Raw genomic sequence first — 20277 nt, 5'->3', positions numbered from 1 at the left:
ATGGTAGACGGCGGAGCAGATTCGATGGGCCGAATGGCCGACTTCTGCTCCTTAGTCTCATGGTCTTATGACCCCTAAAGCTTAAATCCAAAGCTACATAGGAATGGCTTAAAAAAATAACATAGTTAATATCCTGGAGTGGCCAAATCAGAGCCAGACATCAATCCAATTGAGAATTTGTGGCTGGACTTGAAAGGTCTGTTCACTCACAATCCCTATGCAATCTGACAGAGCTTGAGCAGTTTTGTAAAGAAGAATGGGAAAAAACTGCAGTGTCCAGATGTACAATGCTGATAGAGACCTAGCCACACAAGCTCGAGGCTGTAATCGCTGCTAAAGGTGCATCTACTAAATACAGACCTGAAGAGGTTGAGTAATTATGCAAACAATTATTTTGTGTTCAATAATTGTAACAAATTTAGACCAATTTGTTTTCACTTTGAAATGAAAGTCTTTTGATCAATGTCAAAAAAGCCAGATTAAATCCATTGTAATTCAATGTTGTAAAACAGTAAAACATGAAAACTTCCGGGGGGAGGGGTGGTGAATACTTTTTATAGGCACTGTATGTTTACTTCACTACCCTATTTCACCTTTACAATTGCTTAAATGTGTTTTCATCCCATCTTTGCCCTTTCTGTGTGAGTTTACATGAAGGCAAACATGGATGAAAAGGCAGAATATACTATATCAAAGTTATAATATAAATGAGTTTAGTACTTTCCACTTTATTACCCGATTAAAAGTCTGCCTACCTGAAAAATTACACATTCATTTCTATTCTATCCTATAAACAATCTTCTCCACGTTAACATAATATTCCATCATGAATCTTTAATTTATGTAACAAGTTTTGCATAGCACTAATAAAATGTCTTTGCAAAAATCAGGTTACATTCCATTTTTGGTTTCCCATTATCCATCCTCCAAATTGCACCAAGAACGTAAAAGTTTGTCAAATATGATTTCCCTCTTAAAAGCCAATTTTAGGTCACATTAAGAGCCCTGATATAACTCAATGCTGAATTCAGCATTTTGCTATCAAGGTATTAGACCAATTGATCTACATTCTCTACTCCTGCCACCACCAATGCAATCCCCAATTTCCCCTCTTAAGAGGTGTTACATTTTCTACTTTTTAAATCCTATGCAACTGCTTCAGATTTGATAGAATTTAGATTTTTACTATTACAGCCTACAATCCTTGCTTCAGAAATGGCAGTAATTGAGCCAAGAGGATATTTTAGTTTCTCTGGAACGTTAATTACTGAGTTAATCTGTCACTAACTCCTCAGTTTGCCTCCATATCCATCACATTTGGATATTCTGCAAAGAAAATATTTATTATTTATTAATACAACGAGGAACAGGCCCGTTGAGCTGCGTTGCCAAAACCAGTGACAACCCCAATTTAACGCCAACCTAATCATGGAACAATTTACAATAACCAATTAACATACCCAATACATCTCTGGACTGTGGGAGCAAACTGAAGCACCAAGGGGAAACCCACACATTCCACAGGGAGGACATACATAGGCTCCTCATACAGGATGCTGAAATAGTGTGGCAGCAGTTACATTACAGTGATAAAAATGACCTGGCCTTCTCCCTCCACAACCAACCCCCCCCCCCAACCATTATAATTTTTCCCATAGTCTCTACGGTGATCACATTTAATTGACATTTAACTGCTCTAAGTATCTCTTGCTAATGTATTCCATGTTCTCCCTATGTTGATATTTAGTAATGCATAGGAACCCTTAAGAACTTTTACTACTTTTATCAACATTAAATCTACTGACTTTGTGATCCTTTAAAACTTGAATTAGCCAGCAAAGGATATTTGTGCATAAGAGTTTATGAACAGAATACAACCAGGATGTCTTCACACCATGCATGCAGGGTACAAGTCGCTAGATTGCACCTATGCCTGTGCCCATTTACGTCTGAGCATACCCATTCAGGATCCTTCTTACAAAATTGATGAAGTGGTCTTGTCATAGCAAATGTTTTGCCAGAGGGATAAGCATAAGATTCCATGTCAACAATATTAGTCCAAACCCTGGCATCCATTTGTTTGTATCATTGGACGACTGAGACCACTAAACTGTCTGCAACACCTGTGCCATGACAAGTAATGACTACTGAAATGAATTGCTCCATTATTTCCATCAACTTTTCAGAACCTAAGTTAGCCAAAGTTCAGTAGAATGCTGTTTTCATAGACAATCATCCTCCTGGCATTCAACCAAAAAAAAAATGCACTGAAGCATACATATCGCACTCAACATCTGCTGAACAAATGCTCCTCTACCAACCAGCCTCTACAGCAAACACTCCAATAATAAAAGTTCACAGCAAGACCATGGACCACTCCCTACATCCCAGAAGTCACATCAATAATAAAACCATACTTTTAATGTACTAGTACAATATTTAGCCAATTGTGGAAAAGCATATTTTAAGATGACAACCTCAACTCTGGCACAAAATTTGTGATCAATAGGTATTGGATTGCACTATATAACTGTTACTTTCTTTGTACAGGTTGAGTACCCTTTACCCAAAATGCTTGGAGCCAGAAGTGATTCCGTTTTTGTACTATATAATGAGCTACCTTAGGACCGCCATGCTTTCCGACTTTGAATTTATGCGCAAATGGTAAACAGTCTTTCTCTTACACTTGTTTGTCACACATATGCATTGATGAAGCTCTTCAGCGTGTTAAAAGATTTTCCATCAGGGCCAATCTCAGCAAACTCAATGAACTTCTCTGCTGCTTCATGATCAGCAAGCACTTTATCATCACAAATCTTTAAAAGTTTAATGCCGTGACTTTTATTAAATTTCCGCAACCAGCTTGCTGAATATTCAATTACCTTCAACTTTCAGTTTGCCCCAATAAACTTTTACCAGTGTCATGTTCAGCATACCGTTGAGCAGCATATGTTCACTCCAACGGTGACAAATCCATGCATTCTTTCAATACACGATCGACATCTTCATTTGCTTTATGTAGCTAAGACAATTGGCAGTGATAAGTTCCTCCTCGTTGTTAGGTTTCCTGGTTTTTCCATCAGCCCTTTTAAGGGCCCAATTGATTTCCTTCACCTTGTAGGCATTCTTTAGGAAAGTCACGCGTACCCATATTTCCTCGAGGAGACTCACCGGGTCCAAAATAGTTTTTGTGTGGTTAATCAAAGTAGAAAGAATTGTTCTACTCTGGGAGGCATGATGATGGCTGCTATCATTGAGGTATAATAAGTCCATGTGAGTGGGTTTCCAATAAACACCGTGTCTGAGGCTACCATCTGGTTTCCATCATATTAGAATGTCCAGGAACGAGAGGCAACCATTCTTCTCCATCACCAACATAAATTGTATGTTTGGATCTATATTGTTCAACTGGTCATGGTACTAATGACCTTTTTAAACATACCCTTTCATCAACGTACTTCCTCTATAAGGGAAACTACTATGAACAAACAAATGGAGTGACCGTGGGATCGCCCTTGTCACCGACTACTGCTAATTTCTACCTGGGGTACTTTGAGGAGAGGGCTTGGAGATCATTGCACTTATGCCCTGAATGCTTCTTCAGATATGTCGATGAATACCTTCATAGAGTGGCTTCATGGACTTCAGTTACTTCAACAGTTCCACAACCATCTGAGCAGTATACACCCAAACATTCAAATGGGAAATAGCACAAAATACTGTCAATAGTCAACATATCAGGTAGCATCTCATCTATTAGATATCCCTTTATTCCACCCACAACTAAAATAACCACCTCTGCACAATGTTTTCTTTCCTTCTCAGACTAAAGATATTGACTATTTTTCATTCCATAGATGTTGCTTGATATGCTGAGCATTTCCAGTGTTTTTTGATTTTATTTCAGATTTCCAACATTTTCAGAGCTTTGATTTTAAATATACAAGACAGTTATCAAGAACCTGGAAACAAAATATATTTATTCAGAGATGCATACAGTGTGGAACAGCCTGGACTAAGAGTCAGCCAAAGACTAAGACCATGATCCTCAACGTAGTCTCCTCCTCCTGTCAAGGCACCAGCAGATTCACATACCTAGTCAGCATTATTCCAAAAGATGGTGGAACCAAAGACAACATCCAATGCAGACTCAGCAAAGCTAGAAACCTCTTCAAACACATGAGCAACACAAGGATCAACCAAGTACAGCATCAACACCAAGATGAAGCTGTACCAGAGCTGTGTTCTGTCCACACTCTTGTATAGGTCAGAAAGCTGGCGCATGGCTGAGAGTGACCTTGCCAAGTTATCATTCCACACTATGAGCCTCTGGAAGATCCACCATAATTTCCAACCATGCCCTACTCCTTCAGTGTCATCAAGAGGACATGGTCACAATCATCATGAGGAAACGTTGGAGATGGATTGGGCACACAATGAGAAGAGAGGCCAACTCCTTCATTAAGACAGCACTTCACTGGAGCCCTGAAGGGCGGAGTAAACGCAGGAGACCAAAGACAACGTGGCACTGTACCAACAAGGCAGAAATGAGGACCCTGAACCATACTGGGTGCACAATAGAAAAGATGGCCAAAGGGGGAGAGGGAGAGATGGAGGATCTTCATTGCTGCCCGAAATACCAGCAGCATAACAGGCAGTGAGTTTGTACAGCGTGGAACAGGCCCTTCTGGCCACACCACCCAGCAAGCCACCTGTTTAACACCAGCCTAATCACAGGACAACTTACAATGACCAATTAACCAACCAAACGGTACTCTGTCAGACTATGGGACGAAACTAGAGCACCCAGAAAACACCCACGCATTCACAGGGAGAACTCCTAACAGAATAGTGCTGGAACTGAACTCCGGAATACTTGATCCGTAATAGCATTACAGGTAGCTGATAGGCAATATGCAGTTTTATTTTATTGCAAGTGGTTAAGATTGAAATGAAATGAATTTGATGACTGTGTTTAATAGAGACCAGGAAAGCTGTTAGGATTTTAGGGAAAGACTAGAGTGGGATTAAACAGAATTGATCTTCCACACAATGGATACATAATCAATGGACTGAGTGGCCTCCTTCTACAAGGTACTAATTCTGCCATTCTAGAATGTGCTAACTCAATGTGAACACTAACTTGGACAGTTTTCTGCAAATTTCCAATGACACAGTGCAAAGTTCATTATTCTAGTTAATCTTAGTACAACTGAAAACCTATTTAAAATAATACTACTTAGATATGTGAAAAATTCAATTTGCCAAACAAAAGCAAAAAAAATTCAAAACAGCTTGCAGTCTGAAACTCTGAAATATTACCTTGAAGATATTTGATGAGAATTTTCATCAGGTTCTCAACCTGCTCTATTAACTCCATAGATGCTGCCTGATAATATTAATTTTTCTCATCTCAACTAAGCAGTTATTCACTAATTATAGAAGTTAAATATTTGTTTAAATTTGTTTATTCCCACTCTCACTGGAGAGAAAAATATAATTTTCATTCTATGTATCTGAAAAAAGCAAATTCTAAGAATTAGCATTTAGTATTATTCAGCTACTCAACCTGGTTCATTAGCGTTTATCCATTTAGTAACTGTAGAGTGGGCCTTGGTTTCAAGATCACATTTTAGTGTGAAGCTGTTAGCAGTATCTGGGGATTTGGGGGGGGGGAGGAGGGGGAGAGGAGATGATAAACACTAAGTTGGTAGACGACCTTTGCTTTGTAGATGCTGTGGCAAGGTCCACCCTCTATGCTTCGGAGATGATTCATGATGGATCAGGATTAGCACCCAAATATCTCATACTTTTTGGTGAACTTCACTTTGGAGAGCAGGCATATACATTGAGAAAAGGTTTATGGCTAACTAAAATACTAAAAATGCACAGAATCTATTTTCTTTAAATCACGAAATGCTGGAAATACTGAGGTCAGGAATCTTCTGCCAAAAGCAGGGTTAATATTTCAAGTTGATGACCCCTTATTGACCCAAAAGTATCTCCAGTACATTTTGTTTGTATTCACAAATAGGACTATAAAAAGCTAGGCAACTACAGCAAATACTTGAATTAAAAATGATTGATAAAAGTAACAGGCTCATGTCTCAGCACCAAAGGCAGCAAAATACAGCAACAGCCAACCAAAAGAGCAAAAAAAGATCAAAAGCAACAGTCAAGAAAATCCTGGCTGCAGTGCCAAGACCTGTACTCGAAAACTTGCCTCATCTTCAGCAGAAGTGGTCAGTACAGCCACCTACCAAGCAAGTAGAACATTTGTGTGCCATATAGAGAAAAATTCAGCCTGGCCAACTGCCACCTTAACAGCCCATCCACAAAACAACAGAATAAACAATTCAGGACCAGGTGAAGATTACCAATATATAACCCGTACAATAGGATGTTTTACCAAACTCAAGCCACATTCCACCCCACCCACTACTGTTCATCACTCATTTCCCCCAAATTGACTTTTCTCACATTTTGCTGTGACAATGTTCTACAGATACCTTCTCAGCAACTCCAACCTCCTTTGTGCTAAGTATCAATTATCAACAGCAACTTATCAATGCTTGAAAATTCTTTATATTGGCAAAATCCGAGGCTCTTGACACATGTCCTAGGAATTAACATATTCTCACATTGAAATATTAAGAGGAAGTTGATCAGCAAGAGCAAATGCCCTCCACCATTGAAGTTGAGAAGAAATCCAAACTCAAAATCTACATCTCAGAGTATCTAACCTATGATCCTGATGTAGTAACAAGTAATCCTGTCCAAAGTTAAAGTTTGGAAAGGAATTGTTGTCTCACTGACAATATCTGTTAATATTATTTTAAAAAACAAACAATGTTAATTTGAACAACCCTCTTCACCACCGAGGACATCTTCAAGAGGTGGTGCTCGAAGAAGGAAGCATTACCATTAAGGATCCTCACCATCCAGGACATGCCCTCTTATCATTACTACCATTGAAGAGGCACAGGAACTTGAAGACCCACACTCATCATTTTACGAACAGCTTCTTCCCATCTGTTATTAAAATTTATAGAAGGGCCCATGACCCCATGAACATTACCTGATTATTCTTCTAAACTACTATAGATTATATAGTGGAATTTTGCTTTGCACTGTATTGTTGCCGACAAAGAACAAACTTCACAACACGCAGGTGAAAAACCTGGTTTTGATTATCTAACTTTAAAGAAAATACTTAACTGCATGAAGCAGAGTCAGAGCACTGGAGAAAGTGCAAAAAATGCCCAATAGATTAAAAGAAAATGAGAAATACTGGATAAAGCGAGATAAAGTTTTTTTTAAAAAGTTAAATATTTTAAAAGAATCAAAAGCTAACAAAATAAGGATTGATCCCATAGATAGCAAGACTGGAAAATTAATAATGGAAAACAAGGTAACGACAGGTAAATTAAGCAGATGTCTTCCATCAGTCTTCACTATAAATTACACAAGTAACATTCTGGAAATGATCATGAGTCTGCAGCCGACAGTGTTAGAAACTTAGGAAGATTACCTATCACCAGGGAATTAATACTCAGCAAATAGTTAAAGCTGCAGACTGACAAGTTCACATCCTGATTAACTTCATTCAGGTAAGAGCCTTAGTGACTACTGATTTAGTTTATGCATTCATTTTTCCACAAGAAAATTAACAGTAGTTTCAACATCCCTTCAAGGCAGCTCCTTCACGCAATAGGATTATACCTGATAGGACATTTTTTATCCCTTTTCCCCATAAATATTTCTCCCTTGCTGATTAGAAATCTTAACCTTAAATATACTCAAGCACTTTGCCTCTACATGTTCAAAGGTTCATCCCTTAAAAGCAACTCCACTTAAAATGGAGATCCCCTTATTCTAAGATGATGCCCTCTGGTTCTGGACTCAAACATCCTCTCGGTATTGACCCAGTTCAGCCTTTAAAAATCGTGTTTCATTAGACCTTCTCTCAGTCTTCAAAATGAGAATGAATCCATTTAAGCCTTCATCATGCAACACCTCTTTATCCTTAGGGTCACTGTAAATGAAAAGTTTTTGCACTATTTTTTATTTAACATGCATATACACTTATAAATACACAGTATACACATACATACTGTAATTGATTTACTCATTTTTTCCTATATTGTCATGTATTACATTGTACTGCCACCACTAAATTAACAAATTTAACATATGCTGGTGATATTAATTAAACTTTATTCTTATTCTCCTTAAATAGAGAAACCTAAATTGTTCACAGCACTCGGGATGTGCTCTCACTGGCCCCTTCAACAATTAATGCAAGACTTCCCTGCCCCAATATGCCTTTGATCAAAGTTTTGATCAAATATTCTTTTAGCCTTGAGTACTTGCTGCATTAGCAGGCTAAATCATATTCATACACAAATACCCTCAAACCCCTCTCTGCATGTTTTCTCTACTCAACGTTCCGTTGTTTCTTCTTTCTAAAAGAAAAACTATTATAATCCACTTACCAACTTTTTTTAAAACCATACTTGCCCAACCAATCAATGCCTCTACGTAAATCTCTTTACACCTTCCAATCTTTTTTTTAATCATTTGCAAACTGGCTGCCATGTATCTTTTTCCATCCTCTAAATTAACCCAAGTTGAAACCCTCGAGCCAGCATTTTGTGATAGATCATGTTTTAAATCTGTAGTACAGACCTAACTAGAATCTAAAATTAACTAACATCTGCAGTATTCTGTAGCTGTGATTTCAGCCAGGAGTGATTCCAACTTAACAGAAATTTTCATTTACAAATAGCCCTCAGAACCCTTCCAGGACCAGGAGCATTTATACTTAAAAAGAACACTCTAATACTATACTTTGCAACTTGAATTTTCTGTGGTTTACCAGAAGTCAGGTGCCAGCTTAGGGAGTTTCAACCTTTCGATACTTTCTGGGGCCCAACTATTCACAGGATGCCAATCTGAAAATAACCTATTTACCTCTGTTCACTGCTTCCCACCAACTGTCAATCCATGCCAGTATTTTACCTTATCAAATATCCTCTGGAAGTTCAAACACAATTTGTTTCCTCTATCCATTCCAGACTTCCTCAAAAACTCCAAAACTGAAGCGCAAGTTCACTTTCTGGAAGCCACAGTGAAAGTGCTAATTCGCTTATATAAACATTTTACCTCCCTTCCTTTTTGAAAAGGGTATCGCAATGCTAAATATTTCTCCAGCACATCACTAAAGTGAGGGCTTTTAGAGGATAAAACTAATGTTGCCACTTTTTATTAAGATGATAGGATGCAAGAGATCTGAACCATCAGGCTTTAGCCCAACTAGTTTGTCCAATATGAAATGTATAATTTAGTACCATCCAGGCATCATTCATTTGTAATAAGAAGTTTGCAGAATATTCAACTTTACACTCAGCTGTAAATTCTGTTCAATTTTTCAGCCATTTCCTTTTCCCCATTATTCTTCCCCATTCTATAGTGCAATTCTCACATGCATGGTAGTTTCCTTTCATATACTTAAGAGAAACTCTTATGTCTGTTTTTATATCATTTACTAGTTTGCCCACATTTTATTTGCTTTCCTTTATTAATTTCTTCTGCTCTGAATTCTGAATTTACCTATCTTGATATATACGACTAACTTCTGCTGCCTTGAAAATATTTCTTTCAGCACAATACCAACCACCAGCCTACCTACCCCTTTTCATCTTCAACATCTTTGGTTGATCCATTCCTCCTTACAGAGATACACTTATTTTATGCCATGCTGTGATTTACAGTTGCAAGAAAAAGCTTGTGAACTCTTTGCAATTACCTGGTTTTCGGCATTAATTACCCACAAAATGTGGTCTCGTCTTCATCTCAATCACAATAATAAACAAACACAATCTGCCTAAACTAATAACACACAAATAATTGTACTACTTCTCATCAATACTGATTACACCTTTTAAACGCTCACAGTCCAGGTTCAAAGAAGTATATGAACCTCTAGGGTAATGCCTTCTACAAAAGCTATTTGGAGAGTCAGGTGTTCCAATCAATGAGATGAGATTGGAGGTATGAGTTGTAGAGATGCCCTACCATATTTTATTAAAAAAACACACAAAGTCAGGTTACTGACAGTCTGCTCTCAAGGAAGATCTGTTTATGTGCACCATACCTTGAACAAAACAACTTTCAGAAGACTTTAGAAGAATTGAAAAGATGCATGAAGCTGGAAAAGCCTACAGAAGCATTTCTAAAGACCAGTGTTCATCAGTTAACAGTAATAGGAACTGTCTCCAAATGGAGGAAATTCAGTACTGTTGCTACTCTCCCTGGGAGTGGGTGTACTGCAAAGATAACACCATGAGCACAATACGTATACAATGCTGAAGGAGGTGAAAAAGAACCCAAGGGGAACAGCAAAAGACCTGCAGAAATCTCTAAAACTTGCTAAAGTCTCTGTCCATGTGCCCACTATAAGAAAAACACTGAACAAAAAATGGTACAGGTTTCGCCCACTATCCGAAAGTAGAGCGTTCCTATGAAACCTTTTGTAAGCCGAAATGGCGCAGAAGCAATTACCATTAATTTATATGGAAAAAATTTTTGAGCGTTCCCAGACCCAAAAAATAACCTACCAAATCATGCCAAATAACACATAAAACCTAAAATAACACTAACATATAGTAAAAGCAGGAATAATATGATAAATACACAGCCTATATAAAGTAGAAATAATGTATGTACAGTGTAGTTTCACTTACCAGAATCGGGAAGACAGCGAGCACACTGTAAGGTTGAGAGGTGGTGCTGGCGGTGCTCTTCTGGGAACTTTTCAGCAGCTTCAGTAACAGCCGAAGCACTCTCTCCAGTAACCTTCAAGCTATGAAGCTGCCCTCGCCTCAAAAACCGAACAAACCACCCATGACTACCTTTAAATTCCACTTTCACAACACTTTCATCACCATCGTCCAGTGCTTTCTGTTTCAGCTTATTAAAAAGACTGACTGATTTCTCCTTAAGTATAAGATAACTTAACGGAGCACCACGCTTTGTACACCCATCAATCCATTCAAGCAACAGACTTTCCATTTTCTCCATTACCGGATGCCGACTAAGAGAGACCACTTTGCTATTAGCAGAACCAATAGTACCATCGGCAGCTTTCAAGATTCTTTCTCTCTGCGTGTAAATAGTACGAATGGTGGACGCAGGCAAGTTCAACGCACGCACAATGTCTTTATTTCGTTCACCACGATCGAAACGCTTAATTACGTCCAGTTTTACGCTAAGCGTAACAGCCTTACGAGCTCTCTTAGGCTTTTCTGATACCTTAGGACACATCTTGCTAATGGATGCACAAAATAAATCGAGATAAAGCACAGATGCTCACAGACACAGTTCAAAACTATGGCGGCTTGATGCTGAGTGTAGTTCCTGGGGAAGGAGCTTGGTGACGCCACTCTCGCTGCAAAACAAACGATGAACGCTATTTTCGCTTTTCACCTTTTCTCATAAAAGGGAAAATCCTCTTCGGATTTCTTTCGGTTAGCGAAAGCAGGTACTAATGTAGGTCCTTCGTAAAAGCAAAGTGGCGTAAAGCGAACTTCCGAAAAGTGGGGGATACCTGTATCTCAGAGTATCCCAGCACCTGAAGCTCAATAGAAGTTGGAAGATGCAGCAAGACAATGATCTGAAACACAAGAGTAAATCAACAACAGAAAAGTTTTTTTTTAAATTATGTTTTGGAGTCTAGAGCTTAACCAAACTGAGATGCTGTGGCAAGTCCAGAAAAGGGTTGATTATATAAGGCATCCCAAAAATATTGATGAACTGAATCAGTCTTGTATGGATAAATTATCTAAACTTCCTCCTCAACATTGTGCAAATCTGATCAACAGCTACAGAACGCGTTTGGTGGTTAAAGGACATTCTACCAATTATTAAATACAAGGGTTTACATACTTCTTCCAGCCTGGACTGAATGATTGAACAATGTGTTCAATAAACACATGAAAAGTACAATTGTTTGTGTGTTATTAGTTTAGGTAGATTGTGTTTGTCTACTGTGACTTAAGTGAAGATCAGACCACATTTTATAATACAGAAAACCAGGTAATTGCCAAGAGTTCACAAACCTTTTCTTGCAACTGTACCTCTGTAAATGTCTCCTTGCAATCCAGCTTTCCTACTTGACTATCAATCCAGTCCACTTTAGTACTTCTATCCCTACTCCATTGTAATTCTACTTATTTTAAAAAAATAAAACTGTTTAAAAAAAACTTCACTCTCAAACTGAATACAAAAGGCTATCATACAAAATTGAAATTTCTTCAGGAATCTTTTATTCAGATGTTATTTCGTAAACCTCTTCTTTAACCACGAGCAGAGCAGTTTCACATCTGTCTTGGAAATTATTCAAAATGCATTTTATGAATTTGTTCTTGCAATTACCCTTTCCAACTTGATTAAGCCAATCTATATTCTTAAAATAATTCATTCCTGCCAAATGGCTATTGGTCATTTAATGCAGTGATTTTCAACCGTTTTTTGGCCACGGTCCCCTTAGGAGCTCTTCTCAGGTTCCAGGACCCCCCTTTCAAACAGGGATACAACACCAACAGATAGAAAGAAAATCATTTATTATTGAACACCAAGAAAACTTGGACATTCCGACATACTGGACAAAACTTCAAAAAAGACTGTACGAAATTAAACATCTCAGGCCTAATGCAATCCTTGAGCTTGGTGCTTTTCTGCAAGTTTCATGGTATCGGGCTCCAAATTAGACAATGACTGTAATAAACACTTTTCACAACCTACCTTAACGTATAATATATCCAAACACATACATGTTAAAGTTACTAGGCTAAAAAAGGCCTAGCAAGACATGCTATCTTTGGAGAATGAAGTACGGTGATAATGGATGCAAGAACCCTTGATTGAATACATTGACCTGGTGCAGTCTGATTCACGACTGACTCTGAAGTGAGGCTATGTGGGAGGAGCTTAAGCAATGAATTTACCAAGTGCGCCGAATTCAAACGGTGTGTTGGAAAGATATTATAAATAGGAGGGAAACTATTGACTCCAATGAAGGTTGCTGCTTGGGTATTTCATCGGTTCAGTTACCAGGGCCCCCATAAACCCTTGGGGCTCCCCTACTCACAGTTTTCAGTCGGTGGCCCCCTTCAAATGTGCTATGGCCCCTGTTGAAAATGGCTAATTTAATGCACTACTCATGCATATTTTCTCTTCCTTTGTTTTTTTTAAACCTCCACCCCAAACTCAATCCCTCTGAACTTAATTTTTTTTTTCAATTCCCTACAACTTCAGAAGGCTTCATTGGATTAGGAAAATAACAAACCTAACTATCATTCAAAAGCCAGGGAGACAGAAGAATCTGTAGATCATTTAGCTTAGTTATACAGCTTGGAAAAAAAGCCCTTGAGTCTAATTCATCCACTCTAAGTTATCTACCTGAGCTGGTCTCATTTGTTTGTCTTTGGGTCTTATCCCTCTAAAACTTTCCTATCCATATACCCGTCTAAACATCCTGTACCTGCCTCTACAGCTTCTACTGACAACCCATTCTATATATATCACCTCTGCATGGAAGTAGTTATACCTCAGATCCTTTTTAAATTTTTCCTTCTTTACCTTAAACCCATGCACTCTAGTTTTAGACTCCCTTACTCTGGGAAAACATGTGTGCCCATTAACTTTATATATTCCCTTCCATAATTTTATATACCTCTGCAAGTCATCCCTCAGCATTCTACAATTCAGGAAACAATACACCTGTACCTCTAGGATTTCCTGATCTACAATATTCTACCATTACTATCATTTAGTGTGTAAATGCTGTCCTTGTTTGACTTGCTAAAGTGCAATTCCTTTCACTTGTCCAAGTTAAATTCCAAATGCCATTCTTTAGCTCACTTTACCAGTTGATCTAGCTCCCATTGTAATCTTAGATAATCCTCCACTGTCTACTACATCATCAAATACACACACCATCAAATTCAGTGTAATCCACAACACCTATTACAGGTTGAGCACTCCTTATCCAAAATTTTTGAGGCTGGAAGCATTTCAGATTTCTTCGGATTTTGGGATATTTGCATCTAAATAATGAGACAGCTTGGGCACAGGACCCAAGCCCAACACAAAATCCATTTACATTACTTGTACAGCTTATTCATATACCCTGAATGTAGTTTTATAGAAACTTTTAATAATTTTGTGCATGAAACAATAATGTGTACATTGAACCATCAGAAAGGTAAGCACTACCTCGGCTGCCCAGGCGAACAGTCAGTAGCTGTTTGGCATCGTCATCATTCCCGGACAATGATGTCTCATCAGCAGTGTAGGCTTGTTCAGGTGTTAAATTGTCTTCAGTATCGATCTTGCCAAACTCATCAATTAATTTCTCTGCTGCTTCTTGATCAGCTGATGCTTTATCACCACAATACTTTAAAAATTTAATGCCATGCCTTTTCTTAAATTTCTGCAACCAGCCTGCTGAATATTCACAATTACCTTCAATTTTCAGTTTGTTGTGATAGATCTTTGCTTGTTTCATGATCAGCATACTGTTAAGTGGCATATGTTCACTTTGACGCTGAAGAATCCACTCTTTCAATACACGATCCAGATCTTCATTTTTTGCTTTATGCAGTGTTTTCCTATTTTCCATTAACTTCAGTTCATTACTTTCAGTATAGAACTTTAACAATTTGTCTTTCTGTTTCTTCAGGTCATAGATGGTGGTCGTTCCAACACCATACTCCTCTGTCAGATGTTTCACACTTACACCGCTGTCAAGTTTTTCCAACAACTTGACTTTCTGCGTAATAGATAAACATAAATGCTTCCTCTTTTTCTTTTCACTGTTACCCATAGGGGCAACTGTAGACCGTTTTGACATTTTCAACAATATCTTCACAGCACAGAGCAGAGAATAAGCGCAAAACACATGGTAATCACTGTGAGTAATGCACGAAGGTCTGGCTATGATGACTGCTGAAAACAAACTGGTGCCAACAGGGGCCCACACAGGGTATTTGAGGTCACTTCTCAGAACCGTCTGTGGTGCGCAGAAACCACAAAAAAATTCGGATTTCAGAAGTTTTCGGATAAGGGGTGCTCAACCTGTATTGGGAAAATGCTGGAAGCTATTATTGAAATTATAGCAGTGTACTTACAAAATACAAGGAGATAACATTGTTTTGTAAATGTGAAGTCATGTCTGACCAAATTATTGAATTGCTCTGAAGTAACACGAGGCATAGCGTTTACTAGGGTCTCCACTTCTCAAAATGTACATTCATGAATGACTGCACCAAAAGATTTGGATATGTAAGACTGCACATCTGGAATCTGAAGCAACAATTACCTAAAGGAACTCAGCAGTCAAAGCAGCATAGAAGGAAAGGATCTGTCAATATTTCAGATCAAAAACATGCTAAATTAAATGATGACCCAAAGACAAAAGGTTGGAAAGCAACTAATGTCAAGAACAAAGTAGTATAAATGGATTACAAAGATCTATCAAATGGAGTATGGGTTGGGGGGAAATATCAAAACGTCCATTCTGGCAGGGGAAATAGAAGCTGCATAGTATCTATTACATGGCAAGGGATTGCAGTGTGACCTGGGCATTTAGCTGTATGTTGCAAAATTCTAATTTGCAGGCACAGTAAATAGTTAGAAAAGCTATATTTTTTTGTGCAGGGAAAAGACTATAAAAATAGAAGATTGTTACCCTCATTCAAATTGAGGAAATAATTGGGGCCCAAGCCACCAATCCATCAGTATCCCAACTAGATATAGCTTGCCAACGCGAGAAGGACCCATTTCTATTAACTAACCAATAAATACCAAGATAGCAGTCCCAAATCCACGCACACTAAATCTGTCTGCTCTATCCTAGACAAGAAATCAAGCCCCACGAGGGGAAAACCATGCATTTGGAATCAAATCTTGTACAAAGAAAATGAATCACACTTGTTGAAAGTCAATCATCTCAACATATCATCAGTGTAGGGGTCAACAGTTTCCTTAGCCCATATTGATCTTCTGCCATCATAAAGGTCAAAAGTAAGGAGGAATTTTGCTGATGATTGCAATATGTTCAAGTCCATTCATAACTTCTTAACAAATGGTTGGTTAATTGTCCACCACCACAACTTCTTATGCCAAGACTGCAGAGATGCAATCGAGTTAATTGCTTGTGACAACATTAGCTTATTTATTAAATTCTTTTCATTTTGCTCCATTTGTTCAGCTATATTCCACCCAGAAAACAAAACTGCTTAAACTAAGCAATGATCATATGCTCAAAAAAGATACAAACCATTTCCCTTGCCATGCAATGGCATTATTATTCACAAATTTCCATCAATATCCTGGGATGTTACCACTAAAGAGAAATCCAATTGAACTAACTACAAAATAACGTTAGCTACAAGGAGAAGGTGAAAAGTTGGTAATGTGTAATTCATTCTTTAAACCTCTAAACTTCTATAAAGCACAAATCAGCAGAACATCAGAATGTCTGCACTTGTTTGTACAACACTCAAACAACTCTATACCATTCATGATAAACCAGCCCTTCCACCAACACACCAAGGCCACACAGCAGATCATCTACAAATGATTGCGGTTGCTCACTTAAGCTATTTCAGGACTATCCTCAATCCATATCCTTTTCTACTGAAGGACAAGAACAGCAAGCACACTACAACATCGCCACCTGCAGATTTCCCTCCAAGGCAAACACCATTCAGACTTTTTTTTTAAAAATGGACACTGTTACAAATTATGAAACCCCTTTCCTAATGTCATTCTGGACTACCTTGACTCAAAGTATCCTAACAGTATTAAGAGCATCCCAAAATTGAATTAAGATGTAAACTATCAAAATTGATAAACATTCAAGTTACATGCAAACATAATATTATTAGCTAAAATATGTTTAATATGGTATTTGAAAACTACTGCAATTTTTATCTAATTTTAGTGAGATTACAGTTTTAATAGGACAAAAATTAGCACAAAAGCTTATATAACTGGTTTATTGACATTTTTAAATTAATGCTCCATATCAAATGTTTCAAACTAATGATGTACGTAAGAAGCTGTTTTAGGTTACAAGCCAATGCTAAATAAAAATAAAACTCAAGCAGGGAAAAACTCCCTGCACGCTACCAGTTTTGTTACTTACAAAAAAATAGATCATTCATATTTTGCTGCTATAGAAATATGCAGGCAATAGGCTTAAATATTAATGCAAAGTAATTTACAGCTATCAGACATTCAAGCTAAAGCTCGTAAATAAAAGACAAGGGGCAGGTTAAGTGTTTAGACCCAAATTTGGAACATTGCATTTTTAGACAGTATATTTTTTTAAATATCACAACAGCATACAAGGTCAAAGGTATTAGCAACATCCAACACAAACACCACTGCAGAATTAAAGAAAAGTAAACAATCATAATGGCCAATATAGTCTACAGGTGTTTTTGCTTGTTCTGCACAATCAAAAATTGATAAGTAAAGCTTATTAGCAATGCTCATGTTTTTAAAAGTTATTTTAAAAACTTACTTTTTCCTTCCTGTTTTGTGTCCTTGATAATTGGAGTTCCTCTCCTTTAGAGATCTATGAACAAAGTCAAACAGGCATAACCATAGCCTCCAAGCTTTATAGTGGAAAAACCAAGCTAACAAATATCATAATACAACTAATCACAAGTAAAACTGATCATAAATGCAACTGAAATTAAAAATAAATTTTCAATTGTAAATATTTAATTAAGATGTGGGTGCCTCTGACAGGATCAGAATGTATTGCCAATGTCCACTGCTCTTGAATTAAGTGACTAGGTTGGCCCTTTCTGAAGCAGTTTAAATACAAAGCCCTTCTGAAGTCACACCTGGGCCAGAATGGATAAGTACGCTCAAACTCCTTAAGAAAAAGTAGCAATTGACATTACTATTACAAACCACAGTGAACTCGCTTCCAAACCTTGAATCAAGATCTGGATTGATATCTTGGTTATAAGTATTTATGCAGGAATTTTGCTATAAACCACTTTCTTCCCTCAATACAAGACAAGCGATTTTTTTTTTGTCTATTCTATAATACAGAGATTCATTGAAGTTAATGAAACGCAACTTGCTGAAATCCATGTTTCACATTTACCAATGATATTTCTGTGTTCCGTTAACTTTCATATTTGGTAAGCATTTCACTATCTGTCACCATTCCCAAAGTTACTATACTTCTGCCAATAAAGATTTCAAATAATTACAACCTTGTGTTCTTCTCATTTATAAAGTTTATTTGCTAAGACAGATGAAATTGCAACTATTAAAAAGTGCTAAAAAAAAAGTGCAGTACACGCATGTAAAAATCTTGAGCACAGAAGTACTGTACTGAACATTTGAATCTGTTGATACCAAAGAACGTTTTCAATACTACACTTGCAAAACGACTGAATTGTACTGCAGTCTGCATTGCAATTTCCAAATGATGTGTGCTGCTAAAGTGGAACTGACATGTTTCCTGGTTGAAATAGCATCATTTTCAAAAGCATATACAATATTCCTACCCAAAACATCAGCTATTCCTTTGCTTCTACAGGTGCTGCTCGACTAATGAGACTTCTCCAGCAATTTGTTATTTTTACCTCCAGATTACAACATCTGCAGTCGCAGTCTCTTGTGGCTTCATTTTTAATCACATTGCTACACAATTATCATAATAAACACACATTAATATATTGCAATCAATTCTTAAAACAATAGTTATCTACTATTTATCGGTTAGATATTATCAACCGAATCAAAAATATAATTTTTGCAATTTTCTGAATTAGTGCAGTACCTGTCAGGTACTGGTAGCAAAATTAATAATTATAATCAGCCAAAAAGAAAAAAAACTTAATGTGCACAAAATAAGAAAATTTGAACACATTACCACGATTCATTCTTCCATCTTTCTTTACCCAGCGACTTTACACTCCCTTTTGCAACCGTTTTTCCCTCAGCCTAACTTACTATTTGAGGTCCCGCCTCCCACGTACTGACTGGCTACTTCGGAATTCCGACCCAGCCATTGGATTATCCGTTGGGCAAATCAACTGTCCGTCAATCACAGATCATTTGGCAAGTTAGGTTTACACGAAAACCACCACCTTGAGCTCGCTGCAATGCAGGTTTTACCAACCTCTCGAAGCCGTTAAAGTCACAAACAACTTGCTATCACGTAATTAAAACGCTGCATTTATTCCAAAACTAAATTTACTGTAGTTAATAGCAGAAACCCTATTGATTCTTGTATCCTGCCGCCAAACGATCGAAGGTACACCGGTCTAAAATCAGCACTGGGAGAAAATATTTAAAATTCATCCTATCCACCTCTAAAAAAATTTGCCCGAGCCTCATTTGCGCCGGGGAAGCCCGTCGAGCCAAGTTATTTTCGGTGGCAGGGATGTAATGACGGGACGGAGAGGGAGGGGAGCCGTGTATCCCTCCGCCTGCTGCAGTACAGCCGCGAGTCGCACAGCCACACGGTGCGGAGACGCGCGTCCGTCCATCTGCTCCATGCAAACAGGCGCCCGCTCAAACCTTCCGTGTGACCTACTACATTCTGTACCGTACGCACATGCAACGGAGCGAGAGAAAGAGAGAAGAAACGAGCGTAGATGACGCTGGTTCTTTGACCCCCCCCCCTCCCCATCCCCAAGCTGGCAGGTTGGTGAAGAAAAGCTCACAGAACCGGTCACAGGAAAAGTGGCGACGCGCACACACACACACCGAAATTTTCCCAGCAGCCGCCGATGGAAAATTCTAGAAAGGAAAAAAATAATAGACTGGGGGAATCCAGATCAAATTATCAGTCGCAATGTCACTCCACGACTATTAGTTACCTCAACTCTAGATAGAATTCGTGCTTTAAAATAAACACCAAAAAAAAGCCAAAATCCCGCACACAAGTCGAACTACAGCTCAGCTGACGGAGCCTTGTCCCTATTGTTCCCTTCAGCCTATGCGAAGACGGAACGCATGCGTGCAACTACCGGTGCATGCCGGGCAATGTAGTCCGAATATACTTGAAACCGTTCAGCGCTCACGACAGAAGAGTGCTTGAAAACCCCAATGACCAGAATGCCGTGCGGTTAACATTTTGGGCAGTTCATACCTAGTTCTTGATTGGGAAAAAGATAAGAAGGTTTCTGTTTAGTTTGTGCAGCATGGTGCTCAGGATTAAAAATGGCAGTCTTGTTG

At 38.2% G+C, this 20277-nt stretch overlaps 1 protein-coding gene across 12 annotated transcripts in view; it reads right to left on the bottom strand.

The window, feature by feature from the left end:
* LOC134336825 (general transcription factor II-I-like) overlaps positions 1–20034 on the bottom strand; it is a 145797-nt gene extending 125763 nt beyond the window's left edge. For 6 of the 12 annotated variants that reach the window (XM_063031357.1, XM_063031356.1, XM_063031359.1 and 3 more), the window contains exons 1-2: positions 19920–20034; positions 17594–17647 (exon numbers count right to left, since the gene is read on the bottom strand). Coding sequence is in view for 2 of the 12 variants with exons in the window: in XM_063031361.1 (XP_062887431.1) it covers positions 14278–14914 (637 nt within the window). In the remaining 10 variants the exon portion in view is untranslated. Of the gene's footprint in view, positions 1–10745; positions 11675–14277; positions 15139–17593; positions 17648–18967; positions 18994–19047; positions 19346–19407; positions 19696–19919 lie in introns of those variants that run through there. The other 6 variants (XM_063031361.1, XM_063031363.1, XM_063031366.1 and 3 more) reach the window with 6 other exon arrangements.
* Between the last annotated feature and the right edge of the window lie 243 nt (positions 20035–20277).

Source organism: Mobula hypostoma, chromosome 23, assembly GCF_963921235.1.
Source record: "Mobula hypostoma chromosome 23, sMobHyp1.1, whole genome shotgun sequence".
In the NCBI taxonomy this organism is placed as follows: domain Eukaryota; kingdom Metazoa; phylum Chordata; class Chondrichthyes; order Myliobatiformes; family Myliobatidae; genus Mobula; species Mobula hypostoma.
Note: the sequence above shows the minus strand (reverse complement) of the source record. Positions and strands in the feature narration are given on the sequence as shown.